Source organism: Oncorhynchus keta, chromosome 34 (assembly GCF_023373465.1).
Source record: "Oncorhynchus keta strain PuntledgeMale-10-30-2019 chromosome 34, Oket_V2, whole genome shotgun sequence".
Lineage (NCBI taxonomy): Eukaryota > Metazoa > Chordata > Actinopteri > Salmoniformes > Salmonidae > Oncorhynchus > Oncorhynchus keta.
This window is the reverse complement of record NC_068454.1, coordinates 32987439-33009509: the sequence shown is the minus strand read 5'-3', so window position 1 is coordinate 33009509 and position 22071 is coordinate 32987439. Positions and strand designations below refer to the sequence as shown.

At 43.2% G+C, this 22071-nt stretch overlaps 1 protein-coding gene and 1 long non-coding RNA gene across 13 annotated transcripts in view; one reads left to right on the top strand and one right to left on the bottom strand.

Annotated features, from left to right (window-relative positions):
* The window catches only part of LOC118366969 (receptor activity-modifying protein 1-like), a 54159-nt gene extending 34077 nt beyond the window's left edge, over nucleotides 1–20082 (top strand). For both annotated transcript variants that reach the window (XM_035749843.2, XM_052493721.1), the window contains exons 2-3: nucleotides 4261–4396; nucleotides 18770–20082. In XM_035749843.2, coding sequence (XP_035605736.1) covers nucleotides 4261–4396; nucleotides 18770–19025 — 392 coding nt within the window. In that variant the 3' untranslated portion in view covers nucleotides 19026–20082. The remainder of the gene's footprint in view (nucleotides 1–4260; nucleotides 4397–18769) is intronic.
* Nucleotides 16694–18397, bottom strand: LOC127915099 (uncharacterized). Of its 11 annotated transcripts, none has more exons than XR_008090182.1 (4): nucleotides 18248–18397; nucleotides 18058–18209; nucleotides 17375–17412; nucleotides 16694–16994 (listed from the first exon to the last, which is right to left on the bottom strand). It is a non-coding gene; the product is annotated as an uncharacterized LOC127915099 (long non-coding RNA). The 11 variants fall into 11 exon arrangements; XR_008090183.1 differs by having other exon boundaries at nucleotides 16694–16956; XR_008090190.1 differs by having other exon boundaries at nucleotides 16975–17032.
* Nucleotides 20083–22071: the final 1989 nt, after the last annotated feature.

The following is a 22071-nucleotide window of genomic DNA, read 5'->3' as shown; positions in this document are numbered from 1 at the left end:
AATGTTTATGTATGAAACTTATCTGCCACCAAATTGAAAACAGCGCAGGACATTTTCCTTGAAGGAAATGAACAATGTTAGCTATGATCAGTTTTATTCCAAAAACTTTTCTTCTACTCTAATATTTTGTGTATGAGTGAATCAGATGTTCTTTCTTCGTTGCTCCTCCGTTTCTTCTTTCTCCAATCTCTCCTCAAGCCACTCTCACAAATCTCAGCTTGGATCTTTTTATGAGAAAAAAGATTTTCCTGTTTTTATATTTTTATTTCGTCGGCATGCATCCTCCCTTGGCAAAGTACCAACACAGATAAAATGGAAGAAGCGTAGCACTCAATAGTTTTTGATCAATTCCAGGGCCTCTATATGCAGTGGGCATTCTGAAGCCTTTGAGTATGCAATACGCTTTTAAGAAATCAAAAGGTCTGGGTCAGAGGAAGAGGATGGATGAGATTTGATATTTGTTGCCAGATACAGATTTAACACACTCCTGATTCACTGATTTCTGAGTCTTACACTACAGTGTAAGTTAGCTGCCAGCAGGGTCTGTTCTTATATAAAAGAGCTATCAATGTTGAGACATCGTTCTGTTCGTCCTAATAGTGAGAGGTGAAGAAAGAAGACCTTTTGTCTCTCTCATGGCCATGCCTTCCACAGACAGATGTTCAATGTGTTCTTACAGATGTGTTCTTTCAAACTTGCAGTGAATTCAAGATTTAAAAAGGCTTCTAAAGTTTGTAATTTCCACTTTAAAATGTCAGACTTTATTTGCCATAACAAAAAATGTATCAACCCCGAAAAAAATTCCATTAATTATAATCCACTTAATAAAGTTGTATGTTGCTGCAGAATGATTTTCCTGCTGTAGAAAACTGGCTTAAATTAAAATCCTACATCTGTAGAGCACTGTTCTTCCTAGAATATCCATTCAGTGAGTTCACTTTGTCATTATGGGGTATTGTGTGTAGATGGGTGGAGAATTTTCTTTTTTAAACCGTTTTGAATTCCGGCTATAGCACAACAAAATGTGGAATTAGTCAAGGGGTGTGAATACTTTCTGAATGCCCTGTAGCTAGAGACGGGTAGAGATGAAGGAAGGAAAGAAGGAAAGAAGGAAAGAAGGAAGGAAGGAAGGAAGGAAGGAAGGAAGGAAGGAAGGAAGGAAGGAAGGAAGTGTGTGAGAGAGAGAGAGAGAGAGAGAGAGAGAGAGAGTGAGAGAAGGGCAAGATGGGAGGAAGAAGACAGAGGGAGAGAGAAAAAAAAGATGTGATAATAGAGTTGGCTGGCGAGTCAAACCGTCAAAAGCGATTTGAAAAGGTAATCCCATTCTGTCAGAGTTAATTAGATAAGTCTGTTGTTCGCCCTCTCCACTCTTACTCACCCTCAATTTTTCTTTCTTATTACTTTCTTCTGTACAGACTATGCTATACCAGCCCCGCGCACTGCTCTCTGTACCTCCATCTTCTGTCAATGCTTTTCACCATTAGCTGCAGGAATTTACAGGAACAAATTTGTATGCAGTGTAGTTCACATAATGTACTTATTTGCTTAAGTTGTCATGAACTGAATAAAAATCTAAAGTTCAATGCGTTTCCATCGCATTTTGTGTTAAATAGCAAATGTGTCTACTCTGGTCTTGGTACCTGCGCTCCAGCCAACAGCTCACAGATACAGTGCGGGTAGGCTATGCGGGTAGGCTAGTCTACATGATGAGATTATTATCCATAAGAGTACAAATATTTTTTATTTGTCAAACGGCAGTCAAATATTGATCAGCATGTCACCAGAATCAGACCCTCAATATTTATTGGAAAGGAGCTTCAAGATAACCGTGCACTTTCACCACCCTGTGAAGTTCATCATAAATGATTTCATCTGTAGCCTAATAAACTGCATGGTTTCCCGAGTCATAGTGGGAGGACCACACAGCATATCATCGTGTGACTCCAAGTTTACTTTGATATGATGGCTATTATATTAATATTTGCTCATAAAGACGTTTCCATAATGAATTTTACTTACAGTTTGGACATACCTACTCATTCAAGGGTTTTTCTTTATTTTTACTCATTTCTGCTTGTAGAATAATAGTGAAGACATCAAAACTATCAAATAACACATATGGAATCATGTAGTAACCAAAAAAGTGTTAAACAAATGTAATATTTGAGATTCTTCAAAGTAGCCACCTTTTGCCTTGATGACAGCCTTGCACACTCTTGGCATTTACCTAAGGGAGAGAGCGAGAGACAAAGTCTTCTGTGAACTGGCCAGTGTGTCATGAAGGAGTAAATGGGAGACCTAATTAATCTTTTTAGCCAAAAGCCATCTTTTTGCCCTATGATTCCTCCCTTTGTTTCTACTCCTCTCAGAAGTTCAGTTTGGGCTGACCCTGAACTGGCCAATTTGTAAATTCCTTCCCTACCGTACTCCCCTCCTGTACTCCCTGCCATCCACAACTGCGAGGCCAAGAATGACTCCAACACCATCATTAAGTTTGCTGACGGCACAACCGACAACGATGAGACCGCATATAGGGAGGAGGTCAGAGACATGGCTGTGTAGTGCCAGGACAACAACCTCTCCTTCAATGTGAGCAAGACAAAGGAGATGACCGTGGATTACAGGAAAAGGAGGGCCGAACAGGACCCCATTAACTTTGGGCAGTAGTGGAGCAGGTCGAGAGTTTCAAGTTCCTTGGTGTCCACATCACCAACAAACTATCATGGTCCAAACATACCAAGACAGTTTTGAAGAGGGCAAAACAACACCTTTCCCCCTCAGAAGACTGAAAAGATTTGGCATGGGTCCTCAGATCCTCCAAAAGTTCTACAGCTGCACCATCGAGAGCATCCTGACCGGTTGCATCACCTCCTGCAATGGAAACTGCTCAGCTTCCGATCGTAAGGCGCTAGAGGGTAGTGCGTACGGCACAGTACATCACTGGGGCCAAGTTTCCTGCCATCCAAGACCTCTATAACAGGCTGTGTCAGAGGAAGGCCAAAAAATTGTCAAAGACTCCAGCCATCCTAGTCATAGACTGTTCTCTCTGCTACCGCGTGGCAAGCGGTACAGTAGCTCCAAGTCTAGGACCAAAAGGTTCCTTAACAGCATCTACCCCCAAGCCTTAAGACTGCTGAACAATTCATCAAACGGACAACCAGACTATTTTCATTGACCCCCCTTTGTTTTTACACTGCTGCTACTCACTGTTTATTATCTATGCATAGTCACTTTACACCTCCCTAAATGTACAAATTACTTCTACTAACCTGTACCCCCGCACATTGACTTGATACCGGTACCCCTGTAGCCTCGTTATTGTTATGTCATCTTATTGTGTTACTTTTTATTTGATTTTTCACTTTAGTTTATTTAGCAAATATTTTATTAACTCTATTTCTTGAACTGCATTGTTGGTTAACAGCTTGTAAGTAAGCATTTCACATTTCACAGCACTGTTGTATTCGGGCGCATGTGAAAAATACATTTGATCTGATTTGATATCTCTAACACGGAGTGCTTTTCTCAGCTCTGAGCCCTGGGGCAGTGATGCTCTGTGATGCTCTGCTCCTTGGAGTTGAGAGCGTGTTTGTGCCCCTTTAACAGTTTAAAGCAATCTCCCAGTCCAGTCAGCCTTGTCAAACAGTGAGAAACTGCTACCACATGGTGTAGTGTAGACAGCACTTAGAAAGCTTCTCAAAGCCAGAGAATTTTCTACAGGAACTCCAGGTCTGAGGTTTTACCCTGTCAGCACTGTCAGGTGAGATCTTTCAAGAGCTCTGTTGGATCTCAGAGATAAAATGTTAAGCAGTATCCTCTACTTAATATAGAACTGATAGATCCCCATACCTCTGCTCATCAATGTGAAACATCTGTGAATGAGAGTTACACTGGCTCAGACCCGTACCATGTGATTATCCCCAGGCTATTGAGTTGGAAGTCTACGGCGTGAGACTACCATGTAGTTAAAGATAATAAAAAACAAAACATTTATCTGAGTCTCCACACTACCTCTCTCTCTCTCTCTCTCTCTCTCTCTCTCTCTCTCTCTCTCTCTCTCTCTCTCTCTCTCTCTCTCTCTCTCTCTCTCTCTCTCTCTCTCTCTCTCTCTCTCTCTCTCTCTCTCTCTCTCTCTCATATATGCTGTGTTGGTCTACAGTACATCTCTGTTCTGACCCTCTGTCTTCTCTCTCTCTGTTCTCTCAGTGGGTTATGCTGTGTTGGTCTACAGTACATCTCTGTTCTCTCTCTATTCCCCAGCATGCCAGTCTGTGTCGGTGATGGCTTGTGGCGGGACCTATGAGTACGCCATCGAGGAGTTCTGCCTGGGTAAATTCAGACTGGACATGGAGGAACTTGACCAGCATCACTGGTGCAGCTGGGAGGATACAGTGGAGTGAGTATCCTATGTAGCACTAATGTAGTCTCTTAGTAGTATTCTATATAGCACCTATGAAGTATTCTCATATTCTACAGATGTAGGATCTTCATTTGATCACCCTGTTGCGGGAGAAATGTCAAACTTGTAGTGTATTTTAGTTTTTAAAAGGCTCCTGAAGTTTGCAATTTCCACTCTGACATTTTAGATTTGATTTTCCCTTAAGAAAAATGTATAAACCCCAACAAAAATTTCTCCATAATAATTCACATTTCCTGTTGCTGCAGGATTATCTTCCTGCTGTAGCAAACTGGCTCAAATTAAAATCTTACATCTGTATATCATTCAATGTAATGTTGCACCTCCATGTCATTAACATTACAGTCACTCCTCAACTGGTCGGGAGGTAATAGAGATATGTAACGTTTATTTAATCAGCGTGTGCACAAACCTTTGGCCTGGCAATACTTTTCGAATATTTAAATATGCTGGCAATATTACTCCAAATGTAACAGGCCCAGCCAGTCCCACAGGCTCTTAACTCTAGGAGTAGCATCTTAAATGTAGACTGGGCTGAGTCCCAAATGGCACCCTATTTCTATTTCCCTGGGTACCACATAGTATGCCAGTATACACCACTACGATGGTCATCAGTCCAGTCTAATGTCCTCCCACCAGGAAGTGAACCAGGAATGCTGGGTTGACAGGGTGTTTGTTGCATGTTTGTCTGCCCCCATTGCTGGGGTTTTGTTTTTCCTCTTTGGCTGTAATGTTAGTCTGGATTTGTCAATCGGAGGCTTGTGGAAGGTGACACTGGTGTCCCAGCTGTCAGAACAGTGCCAGGACACTCAGCCCTTTCCTGTCATCGACAGAACAGTCACCTGTCCCCCTCCACCCTGCCACAGGGAGGGACAGTCTGTGTACTTACATAAAAATGACTCTTCACTATTTCTCTTCCTCTAACTTTCATTCTCAACATCCCTCCATCATTGTGGCTGGAAATGTTGATTTCTCACGAGGGGAATTATCTCTAAAGGTGTTTGTTTTTCCTAATTATTTGTGAATGTCTGCACTGACACAGTGCTCTGGGGATATGCAGCTTAGAGAGCATCTCACGTGGAACAGCTAAGCAACATCCCCAGTTCAGTTACTTGTCTTGGACATGCACACCAGAACAGTACCATTGTCTGTAGTAAGGCAAGTCAGACCACCCAGTGTTCACCACGGGAACGATGGGGAGCAGTCTCCTGATCCAGATGCAGTAAGGGCTACAGTAACCTTTCACTGTCCATATCACATCTTGGCAGGCCCTTTTAAATGTATTATTTTAGTTAAATCTAGAGTCAGGTTCTGGCTTAGTGGGGGAGATAAACCCACACTGGGTAAGGAAATAAACCTGTTTCAAGCAGTATTTGTATATGTTTTCAAGGCAACGAAGACCCCCTTGGTGTGTGTTCTGATGTACGCAGGGAGAAATGACCCCCGTCAATGCCTCTCAGTTTCAAACCGACAGATTGAGTCTCTGCTTATAGTTTTGTGAGCTCACAGACACGTTCATTCCTGTCTTTCTGCAGACATAATTAAGACCTAATTAAAAGTTTGTTCTGTTTAGCAGCGTGTGTGGGTGTGTGTGTGTGCACGTGTGCGTGTGTGCATGCGCATCCACCCCCCTACACCCTCCACCAGAGTTGACCTTGATAGTGATGGCATGTTAATGTTGTATTATGTTAGCATTACCAACACTGCTGTAGAACAAACACAAGAGAGCAGGGTGAAAGGCACAAATCAAATGTTATTTTTCACATTCGCCGAATACAACAGGTGTTGAAATGCTTACAAGCCCTTAATCAACAATGCCGTTTTAATTTTAAGTTATTAATAAACAAATTAGGAACATTTGAGCAGTCTTGATACAACATTTTGAACAGAAATGCAATGGTTCAATGGATCAGTCTAAAACTTTGCACATACACTGCTGTCATCTAGTGGCCAAAATCTAAATTGCACTTGGGCTGGAATAATATATTATGGCCTTTCTCTTGCATTTCTCAAAGATGATGGTACAAAAAAAAATACAAAAGAACAGTTGGCTTTTTCTTCTATTATCTTTTACCAGATCTATTGTGTTATATTCTCCTACATTCCTTTCACATTTCCACAAATTTCAAAGTAATTTCCTTTCAAATGGTACCAAGAATATGCATATCCTTGCTACAGGCAGCTAGATTTGGGTATGTCATTTTAGGTGAAAATTGAAAAAAGGGGCGGTTCCTTGTTAAGACAAATAAGTGTTAAGAAAGTATTTACTAAAATAAACTGAAGTAAAAAATAAAGAAAGAAAAAATAAAATACAAAAATAACAAATAATTAAAGAGCAACAATAAAAGTACAGAGTCAATGTGCAGGGGCACAGTTTAGTCGAGGTAATTGAGGTAATATGTACATGTAGGTAGAGGTAAAGTGACTATGCATACAAATAGTCCGGGTAGCCATTTGATTAGCTGTTCCAGGAGTCTTATGGCTTGGAGGTAGAAGCTGTTAAGAGCCTGGCACTAGACTAGATGCTCCGGTACCGCTTGTCATGTGGTAGCAGAGTGAACAGTCTATGACTAGTGTGGCTGCAGTCTTTGGCCATTTTAGGGCCTTCCTCTGACACCGCCTGGTGTAGAGGTCCTGGATAGCAAGAAGCTTGGCCCCAGTAATGTACTGGGCTGTACGCACTATCCATTGTAGTGCCTTGCAGTCGGAGGCCGAGAAGTTACCATACCAGGCGGTGATGCAACCAGTCAGAATGCTCTTGATGGTGCAGCTGTATAACTTTAGGAGGATCTGAGGACCCATGCCAAATAGGCGTTGTCGTGCCCTATTCACGATTGTCTTAGTGTGTTTGGACAATGATAGTTTGTTGGTGATGTGGACACCAAAGAACTTAAAGCTTTCAACCTGCTCCACTACAGGCCCGTCGATGGGAATGGGGGCATGCTCGGCTCTCCTTTTCCTGTAGTCCACGATCATCTCATTTGTCTTCCTCATGTTGATGGAGAGGTTGTTATCCTAGCACCACACTGCCAGGTCTCTGACCTCCTCTCTATTGGCTGTCTCATCGTTGTCGAAGATAAGGCTGTTGTGTCATCGCCAAACTTAATGATGGTGTTGGAGTAGTGCTTGGCCATGCAGTCATGGGTGAACAGGGAGTACAGGAGGGGACTGAGCACACACTCCTGAGGGGCCCTCGTGTTCAGGATCAACGTGGCAGATGTGTTCTTACCTACCCTTACCACCTGGGGTCGGCCAATCAGGAAGTCCAGGATCCAGTTGCAGAGTGAGGTGTTTAGTCCCAGGGTCCTTAGCTTAGCGATGAGCTTTGAGGGCACTATGGTGTTGAATGCTGAGCTACAGTCAATGAATAGCATTCTCACTTAGATTTTCCTTTTGTTCAGGTGGGAAAGGGCAGTGTGGAGTGCAATAGAGATTGTATCATCTGTGGATCTGTTGGGGCGGTATGCAAATTGGATTGGGTATAGAGTTTCTGGGATAATGGTGTTGATGGCTACACTTGCCAGTTGGTCAGCGCATGCTCGGAGTACACGTCCTGGTAATCCGCCTAGCCCTGCGGCCTTGTGAATGTTGACTTGTTTAAAGGTCTTACTCACATCGGTTACGGAAACAGTGATCGCACAGTCGTCCAGAACAGCTGGTGTTCTCATGCATGCTTCAGTGTTGCTTGCCTCAAAGCGTGCGTAGAAGTAATTTAGCTCGTCTGGTAGGCTTGTGTCACTGGGCAGCTCGTGGCTGTGCTTCCTTTTGTAGTCCATAATAGTCTGTACACCCTGCCACATCCAACGAGAGTTTGAGCCAGTGTCGTAGCCTCCTTCGTGATGATATATCTTTGTTGTAAAAATTTTAATTAATTTCCTCACACTTTGACAGGCATATACGGATCTCATTTTATGATCTTGTAAGAAAAGGAATGTCCAAACAATTTTTTTCTCCATACAGTAACGTAATACAGTATTTTGCCGAATCTATTCTATATATTTAAAACATTGCATGGGTCTTTTAACATACAGTAGGTGTTATGCTCAGACTGGCAAAAGCAGTAGGGAAAGCAACAAGTCACAAAGCCTGTATGGCTATGAACAGATTCCCAAATAGTACCCTTTTACACTCCCGCCCCATTTCCAAACTATGTTTATACATTCTCCTCTCATCAACAGTGTGACCAAAAAGGGCTATTATAGATGAGTAGTTCGCGTGTCATGCCTGGCCTGTCTGTGTGTGGTCCTTTGAGGTGAGGTGGTTATGCTTGGCTTGTGTTCTAGTCCCACTTGGTCTCTCAGCCGTGAAAGGACTCATTAAAGTATGCATAGCCCCCCGGCTGCCTCAGCTCCTCCATAATATACACTGCACAGTTAGCACTGTTTTCAGGACAATCAACCTGTCACTGTTCTGAGTGGACTGCCTAGCAGGTTTAGTTAGCACTGGTGACTTAGCATAGACTGTCAAACCCCTTAGCAAACCCGCACCAATGTAACTTGACGATTTGAGCCTCAGACACAGAACTTCACTTGTTGTGAGAGTACAGAGGGCAGGCAAGATGGGATCCTTTTCTATGTTGTAGTGTTTCTGCAGTCTCAGTCCCAACAATACAGACTGTGAAACCCATTCACTATCACAGAAAAACAAATCTATCAGAGGGCTGCACACCACTCCACTAGCATCATTTTAGAGACAACCCGCTGGCCACTGTGTACAATACTTCACACATTCTGCAGAGTCTAGCAGCAAGTATAGAGCTGCACTGCTCTAAAGGTCCCATCGCGTGTGAACTACATGGGGCCATGTTACCTGCCCCAGGCCTGAGCTCTGTAGACTCCACTCCGTCTTCTCTCTTTTCTCTCTCTTTCTCTCTCTCTCTTTCTCTTAGCACGCTATGATGACCAATCGGCTAAACAATCTCCCTCTGCTGTTAAATCACACAAAACCCGCAGGACCAGAAGTGAGGATAGGACAGCGTTAAGCGCCCACGCTCTGTGTCACACTTTTAAAAATGGTCTACATGTGCTGTGTGTTACAGGACCCACAAATAGCAAAAGAGGTGCATTTTTTTTTATCTTGACCCAGTCTCCCTTGACATCAAAGTTTGGTCTTTGTTCCTGAGGTAGAGGATGTGTTCTCGGTGACCTACATGTGTGGTCAAAGAACACTGTCATTTAACTAACGAACGGGAGGACGGGCAGAAGTACTATCTCACTAACTAACTTAGATATTTTCCTTGATCCATTCTTCCCTTTCCTTCTCACTCTCTCCATTTAGCTCTAAGTTCATGTTTTATAAAGCTTATGATCTACTCTCTGTGATCAGTCTGTTGAACGCTGTGGCAGTCGGTCATGCCTGCTTGGGAATCATTCATGATGTAGACATGCCTGTATGAGTTTACTGGCCAATAAGCTTCATCATATCCGCGCCAAATCTTATGACCTCAGGCGTTTGGAAATAACTGCGGTTCTTGAACCACTATGATTGCATCGCTAATTACACTGTAATCAGAGGAGTTGGATTGTGTTTTTACATAGCTCTCCAGATGGCTGCTAGCCAGAGACTTAGCCTAATGCTCTAAAATAAGGCGGCCAGGAGGTTTGTTCTGTGGGTGCGTCCCAAATGGCACCCTATATAGTGCAATGCTGTTGACTAAGGCCCATATGCACTATATAGGGAATATCATGCAATTTGCAGCTCTTAATCCAAGCAACTCTTTTTTTGTGCTCTCCTGATCAATAGCCAGAATGTTCACCTTGGGACCTAATGTTTCCACTGGTATTTCGTTCAGGGAGAGAAGGTAAAGTCGGATGCTATTGCCAGGGATATCAGATACTTGTCTGTCCCCACATCCCCTGCCAGCCTTTAGTTGAAATCAGTCAGTTTGGTTTGGCTGGAGGAGCGTCTCCATCCGGATCTGAAGGCTCAGCTTCGATCACCCTGTTTTTGGTTGAACATTCTCTGAGTGGTTTCTGTTCTGGGGGAGGGGGGTCATGACTTGTGACTTGATTTCATTTTGTGACAGTTGAGGGAATCATTTATAAACCTTTATACCATGGCATTGTTGAATACTAATTTCTGATTGGCTTGAAGGAAGGGCATTCTAGAGCGTGCATTATTTAAGTGATAATGCCAGAGAAGCCGGTGTTTGGAGGATATATTGGCATGGGTGTTGCCAAACCGTGCCAATATATCCTCCAAACACTGGCTTCAAGAGTATTATCACTTCAATACAATGTGTCACCAAATCAACATAATCAAATAATGATTGACATATTTTCATTAAAAACATTATTTTGATTACTGGGACTATTTCATACTATTTCATCCTTCCACAAGATATACAGTGCCTTGCGAAAGTATTCGGCCCCCTTGAACTTTGCGACCTTTTGCCACATATCAGGCTTCAAACATAAAGACATAAAACTGTATTTTTTTGTGAAGAATCAACAACAAGTGGGACACAATCATGAAGTGGAACGACATTTATTGGATATTTCTCCGTCCCAGTCTCAGGTCTTTTGCAGACTCCATCAGGTTTTCTTCCAAAATGGTCCTGTATTTGGCTCCATCCATCTTCCCATCAATTTTAACCATCTTCCCTGTCCCTGCTGAAGAAAAGCAGGCCCAAACCATGATGCTGCCACCACCATGTTTGACAGTGGGGATGGTGTGTTCAGGGTGTTGCTTTTACGCCAAACATAACGTTTTGCATTGTTGCCAAAAAGTTCAATTTTGGTTTCATCTGACCAGAGCACCTTCTTCCACATGTTTGGTGTGTCTCCCAGGTGGCTTGTGGCAAACTTTAAACGACACTTTTTATGGATATCTTTAAGAAATGGCTTTCTTCTTGCCACTCTTCCATAAAGGCCAGATTTGTGCAATATACGACTGATTGTTGTTCTATGGACAGTCTCCCACCTCAGCTGTAGATCTCTGCAGTTCATCCAGAGTGATCATGGGCCTCTTGGCTGCATCTCTGATCAGTCTTCTCTTTGTATGAGCTGAAAGTTTAGAGGGACGGCCAGGACTTGGTAGATTTGCAGTGGTCTGATACTCCTTCCATTTCAATATTATCGCTTGCACAGTGCTCCTGTAGATAACTATCATCACCAAATACTTAAGGTATAGGATCCTAATTTTAAAGCTATAAACAACATTAGTTAAGTGATAGTTTTTTGTGAGCATTTAATATTACTTTGACAAAAAAACATGTTAATTGATTTAGCTAGTAGGTGATGTCAATAGCTTAAGTCTACAGTAATTAACTAGGTAAGAAGAACAACTTTATCAACTAACATATGGGGTGGCAGGTAGCCTAGTGGCTGGACTAGTAACTGAAAGGTTGCAAGATCGAATCCCCGAGCTGACAAGGTAGAAATCTGATATTTTGTCCCTGAACAAGGCAGTTAACCCGCTGTTCCTAGGCAGTCATTGATAATAAGAATTTGTTCTTAACTGACTTGCCTAATTAAATAAAGAAAATATAAAGAAAATAAAATGTCTAGCTAAACTAGTGGGTGTTAGCTAAAATGTGAAACCTAATGTTAGCTAGCTAACTTAGCTTGACATGGGGTGTTTAGAGAAAATAGGTATTTGGCTAGACTAACGTTAGCTGACACAAATGGGCCAAGATTTGTAATGTACTAGTTAACTCATGTCAGTTTAGTTAGATTGCGTTAATTAACAAAGATTCTGAATCTGGGCACATTTTAGCCAGCTAAAGTAGGTAATGTTAGTTACTAAACTATTTAGGTATAGGATTAAGCAAACATGGGCTGGTTAGCTAATGTTAGATAGCATGCTAATATAAGTATCATTAGCTAGCATGCAAATGTTATTCTAGTTAGCTAGCAAGCTAACAGTAGGCCTACATCAATGTGTTTTTTTTTAGATTTGACTGTGAGTTCTTGAACGCTAGTATTTCCTGAACTTTTGGTAAACATAACAGACATTTAATCCGGTAGGATGAATCCTTCATTCAGAGAAAAGAAAACATACAGCCAAGGATGTTTGTCCTCATCAGGAGGTGGTGGTAGAGCGATGACGGACATGATTGTGCGATTGAGTGGTGGTGGGGGGGGAGGGTTACACTTTAGGGCTCTTGGATTTGCGCAAATGTGAGGATTGGCTCAACTCTGCTTGCATGTCGTCAGTGCGTATTTCTACTTCATTACTTTACACAACTGCGTGTGCACGCACAGACACACACATGCACATTGCTCTACTCCCCTCCGCCTCAACCTCCCTTCATCTATATTATATGAGAACCCACGGTGATATTAAAGACGTTGAGCAAACAGACAGAAGGGTGAACAGACAGACAGAGAGACAGAAGGGTGAACAGACAGACAGAGAAGGATGAACAGACAGACAGACAGACAGACAGAAGGATGAACAGACAAACAGAGAGAACATTTCAATACTATGAGGCCTCTTCAATAACAATAGGGTTGCCGTGCACTACCTACCTCCTTGAATCACTTTGCTGATTGCTGATTGTTCTGGTGAGTTGAAGATGAAAGAGAGATGACAAATGCTCAAGACCCTCTGAGTTTCTCCCTGTATAATTCATAAAATTATTTGAAAAAATTGTGCGATCTAGAACCTAGAGGTTCTTTGACTGTACCATAGAAGAACCATTTGAAGAAACCTTTTGGGTGTCAGGCAGAACCCCGTTGGGTTCTATGTAGAGCCCTTTTTACAGAGGGTTCTACATGGAACCCAAAAGTGTTCTGCCTGAAACCGAAAAGGGTTCTTTCTACCTTGAGCCAAAAACGATTCTCATATGGGGACAGCTAACTCATGTGCCATACTGTCAAAAGATATATTTGTTCTAAAAAGTACTTGTATTTCTGAATATCTGAATAATTCCATTGGCATTACAGTAACTGATTCTATAGGAAGTCTTTGGCATAATTCGCTTGGATCTATGTCAATGTGATCATATAAAGAAGTATCTTTGAAGAGCGGGCACTAAGCAGCTGCAGGAGAATTCACTGCTATGCAGACCAGGTTCTGACCAGAACAGAGCAGAGCTGAAGAACTACAACAGGACATATGTAGAGCTTCCGCAGGTTAGCAGAACTTTTCTATGAACATGAACATCTATGAACTTATAGATTTAGAAGTACAGAAGACAGTGGAGCTGGCTGTAGAAATATAGAACGGTTGAACTCTATAACTTTAGAAATAGAGATTAAAGTTGCATAACTTTTGTACAGAGCACTAGTAGAACTAGAGAGGTGGGTTAGCTGTTGCTGCTCCACACATAGACAAGAGAGGGACAAAGCCAGGATACTGTTTCACCCATCAACTGCTACAGAGATACAGTGAGCTGTATCTTGATGAAACAATTTGACAGAGCGGCCTGTTTGGGATACTGAGGTTTGCAAAGAGGACGAGGAGGAGAAGTAATTTGGCATTCTCTGTGCTGCTGCCTCCAAAGAGAGGAGTGTGGCAAACTTTGTGGTGAGTGGTGACACAAATCCATTTAAGTTCTGACGCTGAATCAAATAAAGTGCTTTGAGAGGTGGCTTTGACGGGAGAAGACTCTCCTGTCATCACACAGTTCCAGTTGAAAGACTGCACTCAAAGTACTTCAATACCACAGATAAAATAAGAAATTCAGGTTTGTGAAAAACCGGTTGTAAAAGATTTCCCCTTATCAACAGAAATGTCCATGTGCATATCAGAAGTACATCAAAAACCAGGCCCAGATGATATCTCTGTTTCCTCTGACTTTTCTGTACAGTTGGTACGATGTAGACTCAAACAAACGCTGAGGGAAGAACACTTCAGAAATGAAGAAGTTCATGCAGATGTTAGATGAAAGAAAATGAACATGGAGAACTATTGACCTGCAAACCGTACTGAGTTGCAGGTACAAGGTGTTGTCCCCTCTTTCGAGTTGAGAGTGGAAGTATCTTGCTGCTAAGCTACAGTCACATCCCTGTGTGTGTTGACGTTAGTCCCTGTCCCTCCTTGTCCCTCCACCCAGTTATATTTAGTGGTGTTAAACCCTCCTGAAATTCAATCTGGTGACTTATGGTGACAAAATGTGCTGTAGGATTTTCCCACCCCCATCTGAATGGAGAGAGTTGGAGCATATCCTGGACCTCTCTGCTTTATACACAGGAGAATCTAAACTGGTCACAGGGAATCTAAACTAGTTACTGTGTTGTCCTGACTCATTTCAACAGCTACACAGCTGAGGCTCACAAAGTCAGCTTTGGAATGTTTCGAGGTTAAAAACGACAGTTGAAAAAGTTAGTTAGTAGCACACACTACCGGTCAAAAGTTTAAGAACACCTACTCATTCAAGGGTTTGTCTTTTTATTTTTTACTATTTTCTACATTGTAGAATAATAGTGAAGACATCAAAACTATCAAATAACACATATGGAATCATGTAGTAACCAAAAAAAGTGTTAAACAAAACAAGCCCAAACTTGAATCAGTGAAAATAATTTAAGATTGCTGTTCCAGCCCGCTCCCCATCTAACTTGGGAGAAAATCCCCAAATCCAAACGCAAAGCTGGTACAGACATACCCAAGACGACTCAAAGCTGTAATCGCCGCCAAAGGTGCTTCTTCAAGTATTGACTCAGGTGTAAATACTTATGTAAATAAGATATTGCTGTATTTCATTTGTAAATTAATTGCCAAAATGTGTAAAAAAAAAATTTAAAAAAATGATTTTTCACTTTATCATTATGGGATATTATGTGTTGATGTGTGTGACATTTTTTTTTTAAATTCAGGCTGTAACACAACAAAATGTGGAATAAATCAAGGGGTATGAATACTTTCTGAAGGCACTGTAGTGAGGTTTTTGACATTGTGCCATATATTGGCTGTTATAAATGTCTTAGTTCTCAGTACTGAATAGGTTCCAGTCAGCAGGCCCTTAGGAGGAAATATACTGTACCAGAGATGTTTTGGAAGAACGTACAGGGAGAGAAAAGGGACTGTCTAGGAACGATCCATTTCCTCCGATGATGAAATGTTGCAGATGACGTGACTTTGGCAAGCATCCCATTTTCAGTAAAGCAGCGGTAATATAAAGGTAATCAATTCTGTCATGTAAACAATGGTTATCTGGAGTAATAACATTGGCCATGGCCGTAAGTCTGTCATGGATAAATGTCAGAGGAGAGAATTAGGGGGTTGCTCAGATTTCTATTCCCTGTAGAAGATCTAATTTTACACTCCTTCCTGTCTCTCAACCCTACCTCTCTCTCCCCCACTTTCCTTCACTGTGTATGTACCTCTCTCTCTTCCTCCCAGTCTCTCTCTCTCTCATCTCCCTGCTCTCTGTTGCCCCTATCTATACTTTTGTCTTGCTGTCCAATTTTCTTTTTTAGGAATGAATTTATTTGTGCCGAGATATTGTTTATTCCTGTCCATATGTCTGCTGCCACTGTGCTGTTGTATCCTTTTTGCCAAGTCATTATTGCAAAATAGAAAGTATTCTCATCTTAATAACCTACCTGGTTAAATAGAGGTCATATGTTATCAGTGGTGGAAAAAGTACTCAATTGTCATACTTGAGTAAAAGTAAAGATGCCTTAATAGAAAATGACTCAAGAAAAAGTGAAAGTCACCCAGTAAAATATTACTAGAGTAAAAGTCTAAAAGTATTTGGTTTTAAATATAATATATATTAAATATAATAGATAAGTATACAAAGTAAATGGAATTGCTATGTAATTAAGTGTAAATGTAATTAAGTTTCCAAATTAAAAGTATAAACCATTTCAAATTCCTTATATTAAGACAGCACAATATTATTTTTAGATTTTTATTGACGGATAGCCAGGGGCAGGCACACTCCAACACTCAGACATCATTTACGAACCAAGCATTTGTGTTTTGTGAGTCCGCCAGATCAGAGGCAGTAGGGATGACCAGGGATGTTCTCTTGATAAGTGTGTGAATTGGACCATTTTTCTATCAAAATGTAACAAATACTTTTGGCTGTCAGGGAAAATGTCAAAAGTAAAAAGTACATTATTTTCTTTAGGAATGTGGAGAAGTAAAAGTTGGCAAAAATATAAATAAAGTAAAGTACAGATACACCAAAAAACATATTTTAGTAAAAATGTAGTATTTTTACTTAAGTACTTTAAACCACTGTATGTTATTGATGATAGTGTTTCCACCAGCTGTACATCTGAAGGTGATTAGCATGCATGGATATAATGTATGTCTGGCTTGGAAGATGAGCCAGATGGTCTGCCTTTACCCGATGTATCACTCTCCCACTGCGGGAAAGTTCTATCTGGGACTGGGGGGTTGGTGGGAACAGGACCCATTGGTTGTGTAAGGGAAACCGGTGGGTTATAAAAAGGTCCTAGCTATGCCAGATGTTCCATGCCAGGGATGATGTGGGTATAAATAATAGGCCATGTGGCAGACATGCTCTGAGGAAAGGGGGAGAGGGGACCCTTCAATCAGAGACCTTTCAGGAAGGGGAGAGGGGACCCTTCAATCAGAGACCTGTCAGGAAGGGGAGAGGGGACCCTTCAATCAGAGACCTGTCAGGAAGGGGAGAGGGGACCCTTCAATCAGAGACCTGTCAGGAAGGGGAGAGGGGACCCTTCAATCAGAGACCTGTCAGGAAGGGGAGAGGGGACCCTTCAATCAGAGACCTGTCAGGAAGGGGAGAGGGGACCCTTCAATCAGAGACCTGTCAGGAAGGGGAGAGGGGACCCTTCAATCAGAGACCTGTCAGGAAGGGGAGAGGGGACCCTTCAATCAGAGACCTGTCAGGAAGGGGAGAGGGGACCCTTCAATCAGAGACCTGTCAGGAAGGGGAGAGGGGACCCTTCAATCAGAGACCTGTCAGGAAGGGGAGAGGGGACCCTTCAATCAGAGACCTGTCAGGAAGGGGAGAGGGGACCCTTCAATCAGAGACCTGTCAGGAAGGGGAGAGGGGACTCTTCAATCAGAGACCTGTCAGGAAGGGGAGAGGGGACTCTTCAATCAGAGACCTGTCAGGAAGGGGAGAGGGGACCCTTCAATCAGAGACCTGTCAGGAAGGGGAGAGGGGACTCTTCAATCAGAGACCTGTCAGGAAGGGGAGAGGGGACCCTTCAATCAGAGACCTGTCAGGAAGGGGAGAGGGGACCCTTCAATCAGAGACCTGTCAGGAAGGGGAGAGGGGACCCTTCAATCAGAGACCTGTCAGGAAGGGGAGAGGGGACCCTTCAATCAGAGACCTGTCAGGAAGGGGAGAGGGGACCCTTCAATCAGAGACCTGTCAGGAAGAGGAGAGGGGACCCTTCAATCAGAGACCTGTCAGGAAGGGGAGAGGGACTCTTCAATCAGAGACCTGTCAGGAAGAGGAGAGGGGACCCTTCAATCAGAGACCTGTCAGGAAGAAGGGAGAGGGGACCCTTCAATCAGAGACCTGTCAGGAAGGGGAGAGGGGACCCTTCAATCAGAGACCTGTCAGGAAGGGGAGAGGGACCCTTCAATCAGAGACCTGTCAGGAAGAGGAGAGGGGACCCTTCAATCAGAGACCTGTCAGGAAGAGGAGAGGGGACCCTTCAATCAGAGACCTGTCAGGAAGGGGAGAGGGACTCTTCAATCAGAGACCTGTCAGGAAGAGGAGAGGGGACCCTTCAATCAGAGACCTGTCAGGAAGAGGAGAGGGGACCCTTCAATCAGAGACCTGTCAGGAAGGGGAGAGGGGACCCTTCAATCAGAGACCTGTCAGGAAGGGGAGAGGGGACCCTTCAATCAGAGACCTGTCAGGAAGGGGAGAGGGGACCCTTCAATCAGAGACCTGTCAGGAAGAGGAGAGGGGACCCTTCAATCAGAGACCTGTCAGGAAGAGGGGAGGGTCTGTGTGCGCTTTTCAGAGTATGTTTTTATGTATGGAGTGGACCCTCTGTCATTACCATGAATCATTACTTTCAATCATGACAGGACTGTACAAATTCTCTCTCTCTCTCTCTCTCACACACATTTTCCCTAACCTTAACCTGTTACCCTGACCCTAACCATATATAATTTGCATTTAGAACCCACACTTCAGAGCCCCTTACCTTCCTGTATGTCTTTTCAATTATGTAGGCTATAATTTACCCTCATTATGAAATACATTAGTCATTCAGCAGATGCTCTTATCAAGAGCGACTTACAGGAGCAATTAGGGTTAAGTGCCTTGCTCAAGGGCACATTTAAATATGTTTCACCTAGTCGGCTCTGGGATTCAAACCAGCAACCTTTCGGTTACCGGCCCAATGCTCTTAACTGCTAGGCTACCTGCCATCCAACACTATGAACCCTGTCCGCATTCACTTGATTTTACCTCCCTCTCTCTCTCTTTGTCTCTCCCTACAGACCTTATGGTGAGCTCACCAACTGCACCTACCTGATTGCCCTGAAGATGGACTGTTTCTGGCCCAACCGGCAGGTGGACGAGTTCTTCATCCGCATCCACAAGCACTACTTCCACGACTGCTCCCTGTCGGGACGGCAGCTGCGTGATCCGCCCAACCATATCCTTGGGCCATTCATTGTGGTGCCCATCCTTGTCACGCTGCTCATGACTGCCCTAGTGGTGTGGAGGAGCAAACGCAGCGAAGGCATTGTGTAACCCAGGCCAACCCCAAGCTCCAGGCCCCCAGCCAGGGGAGAAGAGGTCTAGAAGAGGCCCCCTTCACCCTCCACCCAGGACGGAGACAGGTATACATAACGCTGCTGCTTCTACAGAACAGACATCATGGACCAGGCAAGGGACTGGGAGGACTATCAAAGCCTGTATCAAGGACAACATTATAGACCATCTATGTTACTGTCACTCTGTTGGGAGTTGACACTGAGCTACAGCCACAGGATATAGGAAGGGACACAGACTACAAGATGAGGATTTATAGAACTACACTGATTATAACCTGCAGGAGGACTTGTTTAAAAATGGAGTGTCTGCTTTCATTACCCTTTATCTGCAAATCCAATCTAGATGGAGAATCACAAGCTATTAGCCATGAAGGACAGATGGTGTCTGATTGGTTTGAAGGACTTCCTGGGCACATGAGGTAATTTCCTGTGCAGTGAGTTGGGATACTTTGGCACCGCTCCTGAAGTGGACTTTTGACAGTCAGTCACCGATTGGTTGATAGATAGGATGATGCTAGGATGATGCTATCATCTCTGTGCTTTATGGATAATGTCTGTGCACTCTATACTCACCTCATAAACACTGTCTGGATCCAACATCCCCTGTACCTGCACCTGTCCCTATCCTTGCTGCTGTCCCTGCCCTGTCCCTGTTCCTGTCTCTAACAGTCAGAACCAACATATTTCTACAATCACCCTTCAAATCCTTACTTTGGCATTGTGCCAAATCGCTGTAAGTTTTCAAAATAATATTTTTAAAAAATCGCATTTTCCATGAATAGAAAGTGAATATGAAAAGGAGATGATTAAAAATGACTGATGTGTGTGAGACAACATACTGTGCAAATGCTGATTAGGGGGGCGTGGTATGATTGCTAGTCAGCCTATTGCAGATCTGGACAAATGATCCACCAACCACTATTATCCCTATGAATGGTTGATACAGGGCAGGAAAGGTCTACCCCCCTTGCAAATTTTGAATGTGTACAACAAACTTGGATTAAAACAAAGACGTGTCATTGTGAATCAGTTGCTTTGTAAAAACAGTCTCCGGAACTTTGATGGCTAGTAAGTCTTTTTTTTACTCACGCTTTTGGCTGGATATGTCAATGTGTAGTTCATACATGCATTATCTATGAGCAGAATTACTGTCTTACCTCAATTAGCCACGGAATCCCTAGTTTGAAAGAAAATGTTTTACGGAAGATGTGTGGAGCCATTTTCCCTACATTTCTCCCCACGTGGGCCAGCCCCCTAGCAATTACAGTTCTAGCCAGTGTTTCTTCAGCCCCTCACCATTTGAGTGACAGCTGCACACACAGCAGAGCGAGGGCGAAAGCAATGACGTGGTGCACATATCTGCACATATGTGACGCAGTACGCAATTTTCAGGGACCACTTTTGGCTCGTGAGTGCTATTTTCAGAACGGCTTGCTAAAAAGTACACAAAGTACAGGAGAATCTCTAAACAGTGATTTTGTATGATGACTCTTCTCTGTGTAGCTACACTAGGCTTAAGGTTAGTAGATTGTTTAGTAAGTTACTGACAAACTGTCATGTCTGTGTAACAGCAGTGTTGAAGATTGGTCCCTTTATTGGATCCTTAGCAAGGCTAATGGCATCATCACCCGATAGGGACATAACCTTTAAGAGCAGAGTATCCTGCTTATGGAATTTTCTGACATACTCTTTATCTTATTAGTACTGAGAGGTAAATTGTCTGTGTGTCCAGCTGCTTTTCTAATTGCCTTTATATTACCATGGCTGAGACCCGGCTTTGCCGTCTGTAAGACCTGAACTCCCAAAGCCCCCATAGCTACCAGTTTACTCCTATTCACAGGGAAATACTCTAATCTCAGCGACCTTTCAACACAGACTTCAAAGCAATTTGATTTGCTTTAAGAGATTTAATAACTTTATTGGTCCTCTGCTCAGCTCTCGTATTCAAAACCCTCCCCTTCATTATGAGTCTTGTCAAGCTCGTATGTAGAACATAGTGTACTCTGGGAAACACGGTAAGAGGGTTGAGGGTTTCCCAGGATGATGGTGTTGATGTGAGACATGACCTGCCTTTCAAGTCACTTCATGACTTCCAACATGAGTGCTACAGAGCGGTAGTCATTTAGGCAGGTTACCTTTGCTTTCTTGGACACAGGGACTATGGTGGTCTGCTTGAAACATGCTTGAAACATGTAGGTATTACAGACTCGGTCAGGGAGAGGTTGAAAATGTCAGCGCATGCTCGAAGTACACGTCCTGTTAATCCGTCTGGCCCTGCGACCTTGTGAATGTTGAACTGTTTAAAGGTCTTGCTCACATCGGGTATGGAGAGCGTGATCACAAACTCATCCGGAACAGCTGGTGCTCTCATGCATGCTTCAGTGTTGCTTGCCTCGAAGTGAGCATAAAAGGCATTTAGCTCGTCTGGTAGGTGTGTGTTAATGGGCCGCTCGCATCTGGGTTTCCCTTTGTAGTCTGTAATAGTTTTCAAGCCCTGCAACATCCGACCAGCGTCAGAGCCGATGTAGTAGGATTCAATCTTAGTCCTATATTGAGGCTTCGCCTGTTAGATGATGTCTGAGGGCATAGCGGGATCTCTTATAAGCATCCGGATTAGTGTCCCACTCCTTGAAAATGGCAGCTGTAGCCTTTAGATCGGTGCGGGTGTTACCTGTAATTCATGGCTTCTGGTTGAGATTTGTACACACGGTCACTGTGGGGGTGACGTCATCGATGCACTTCTTGCTGAAGCAGGTGACTGAGGTGGCATACTCCTCAATGCCATTGGATGAATCCCGGAACATATTCCAGTCTGTGCTAGCAAAACAGTCCTGTAGAGTAGCATCCACATCATCTGACAACTTCTGTATTGAGCAAGTCACTGGTACTTTCTGCTTTAGTTTTGCTTGTAAGCAGGATTTACTAAATGGAGGGCGAGGGAGAGCTTTGTATGCGTCTCTGTGTCTGGAGTAAAAATGGCCTAGAGTTTTTTTTGTCCTCTGGCTGCACATGTGACACACTGG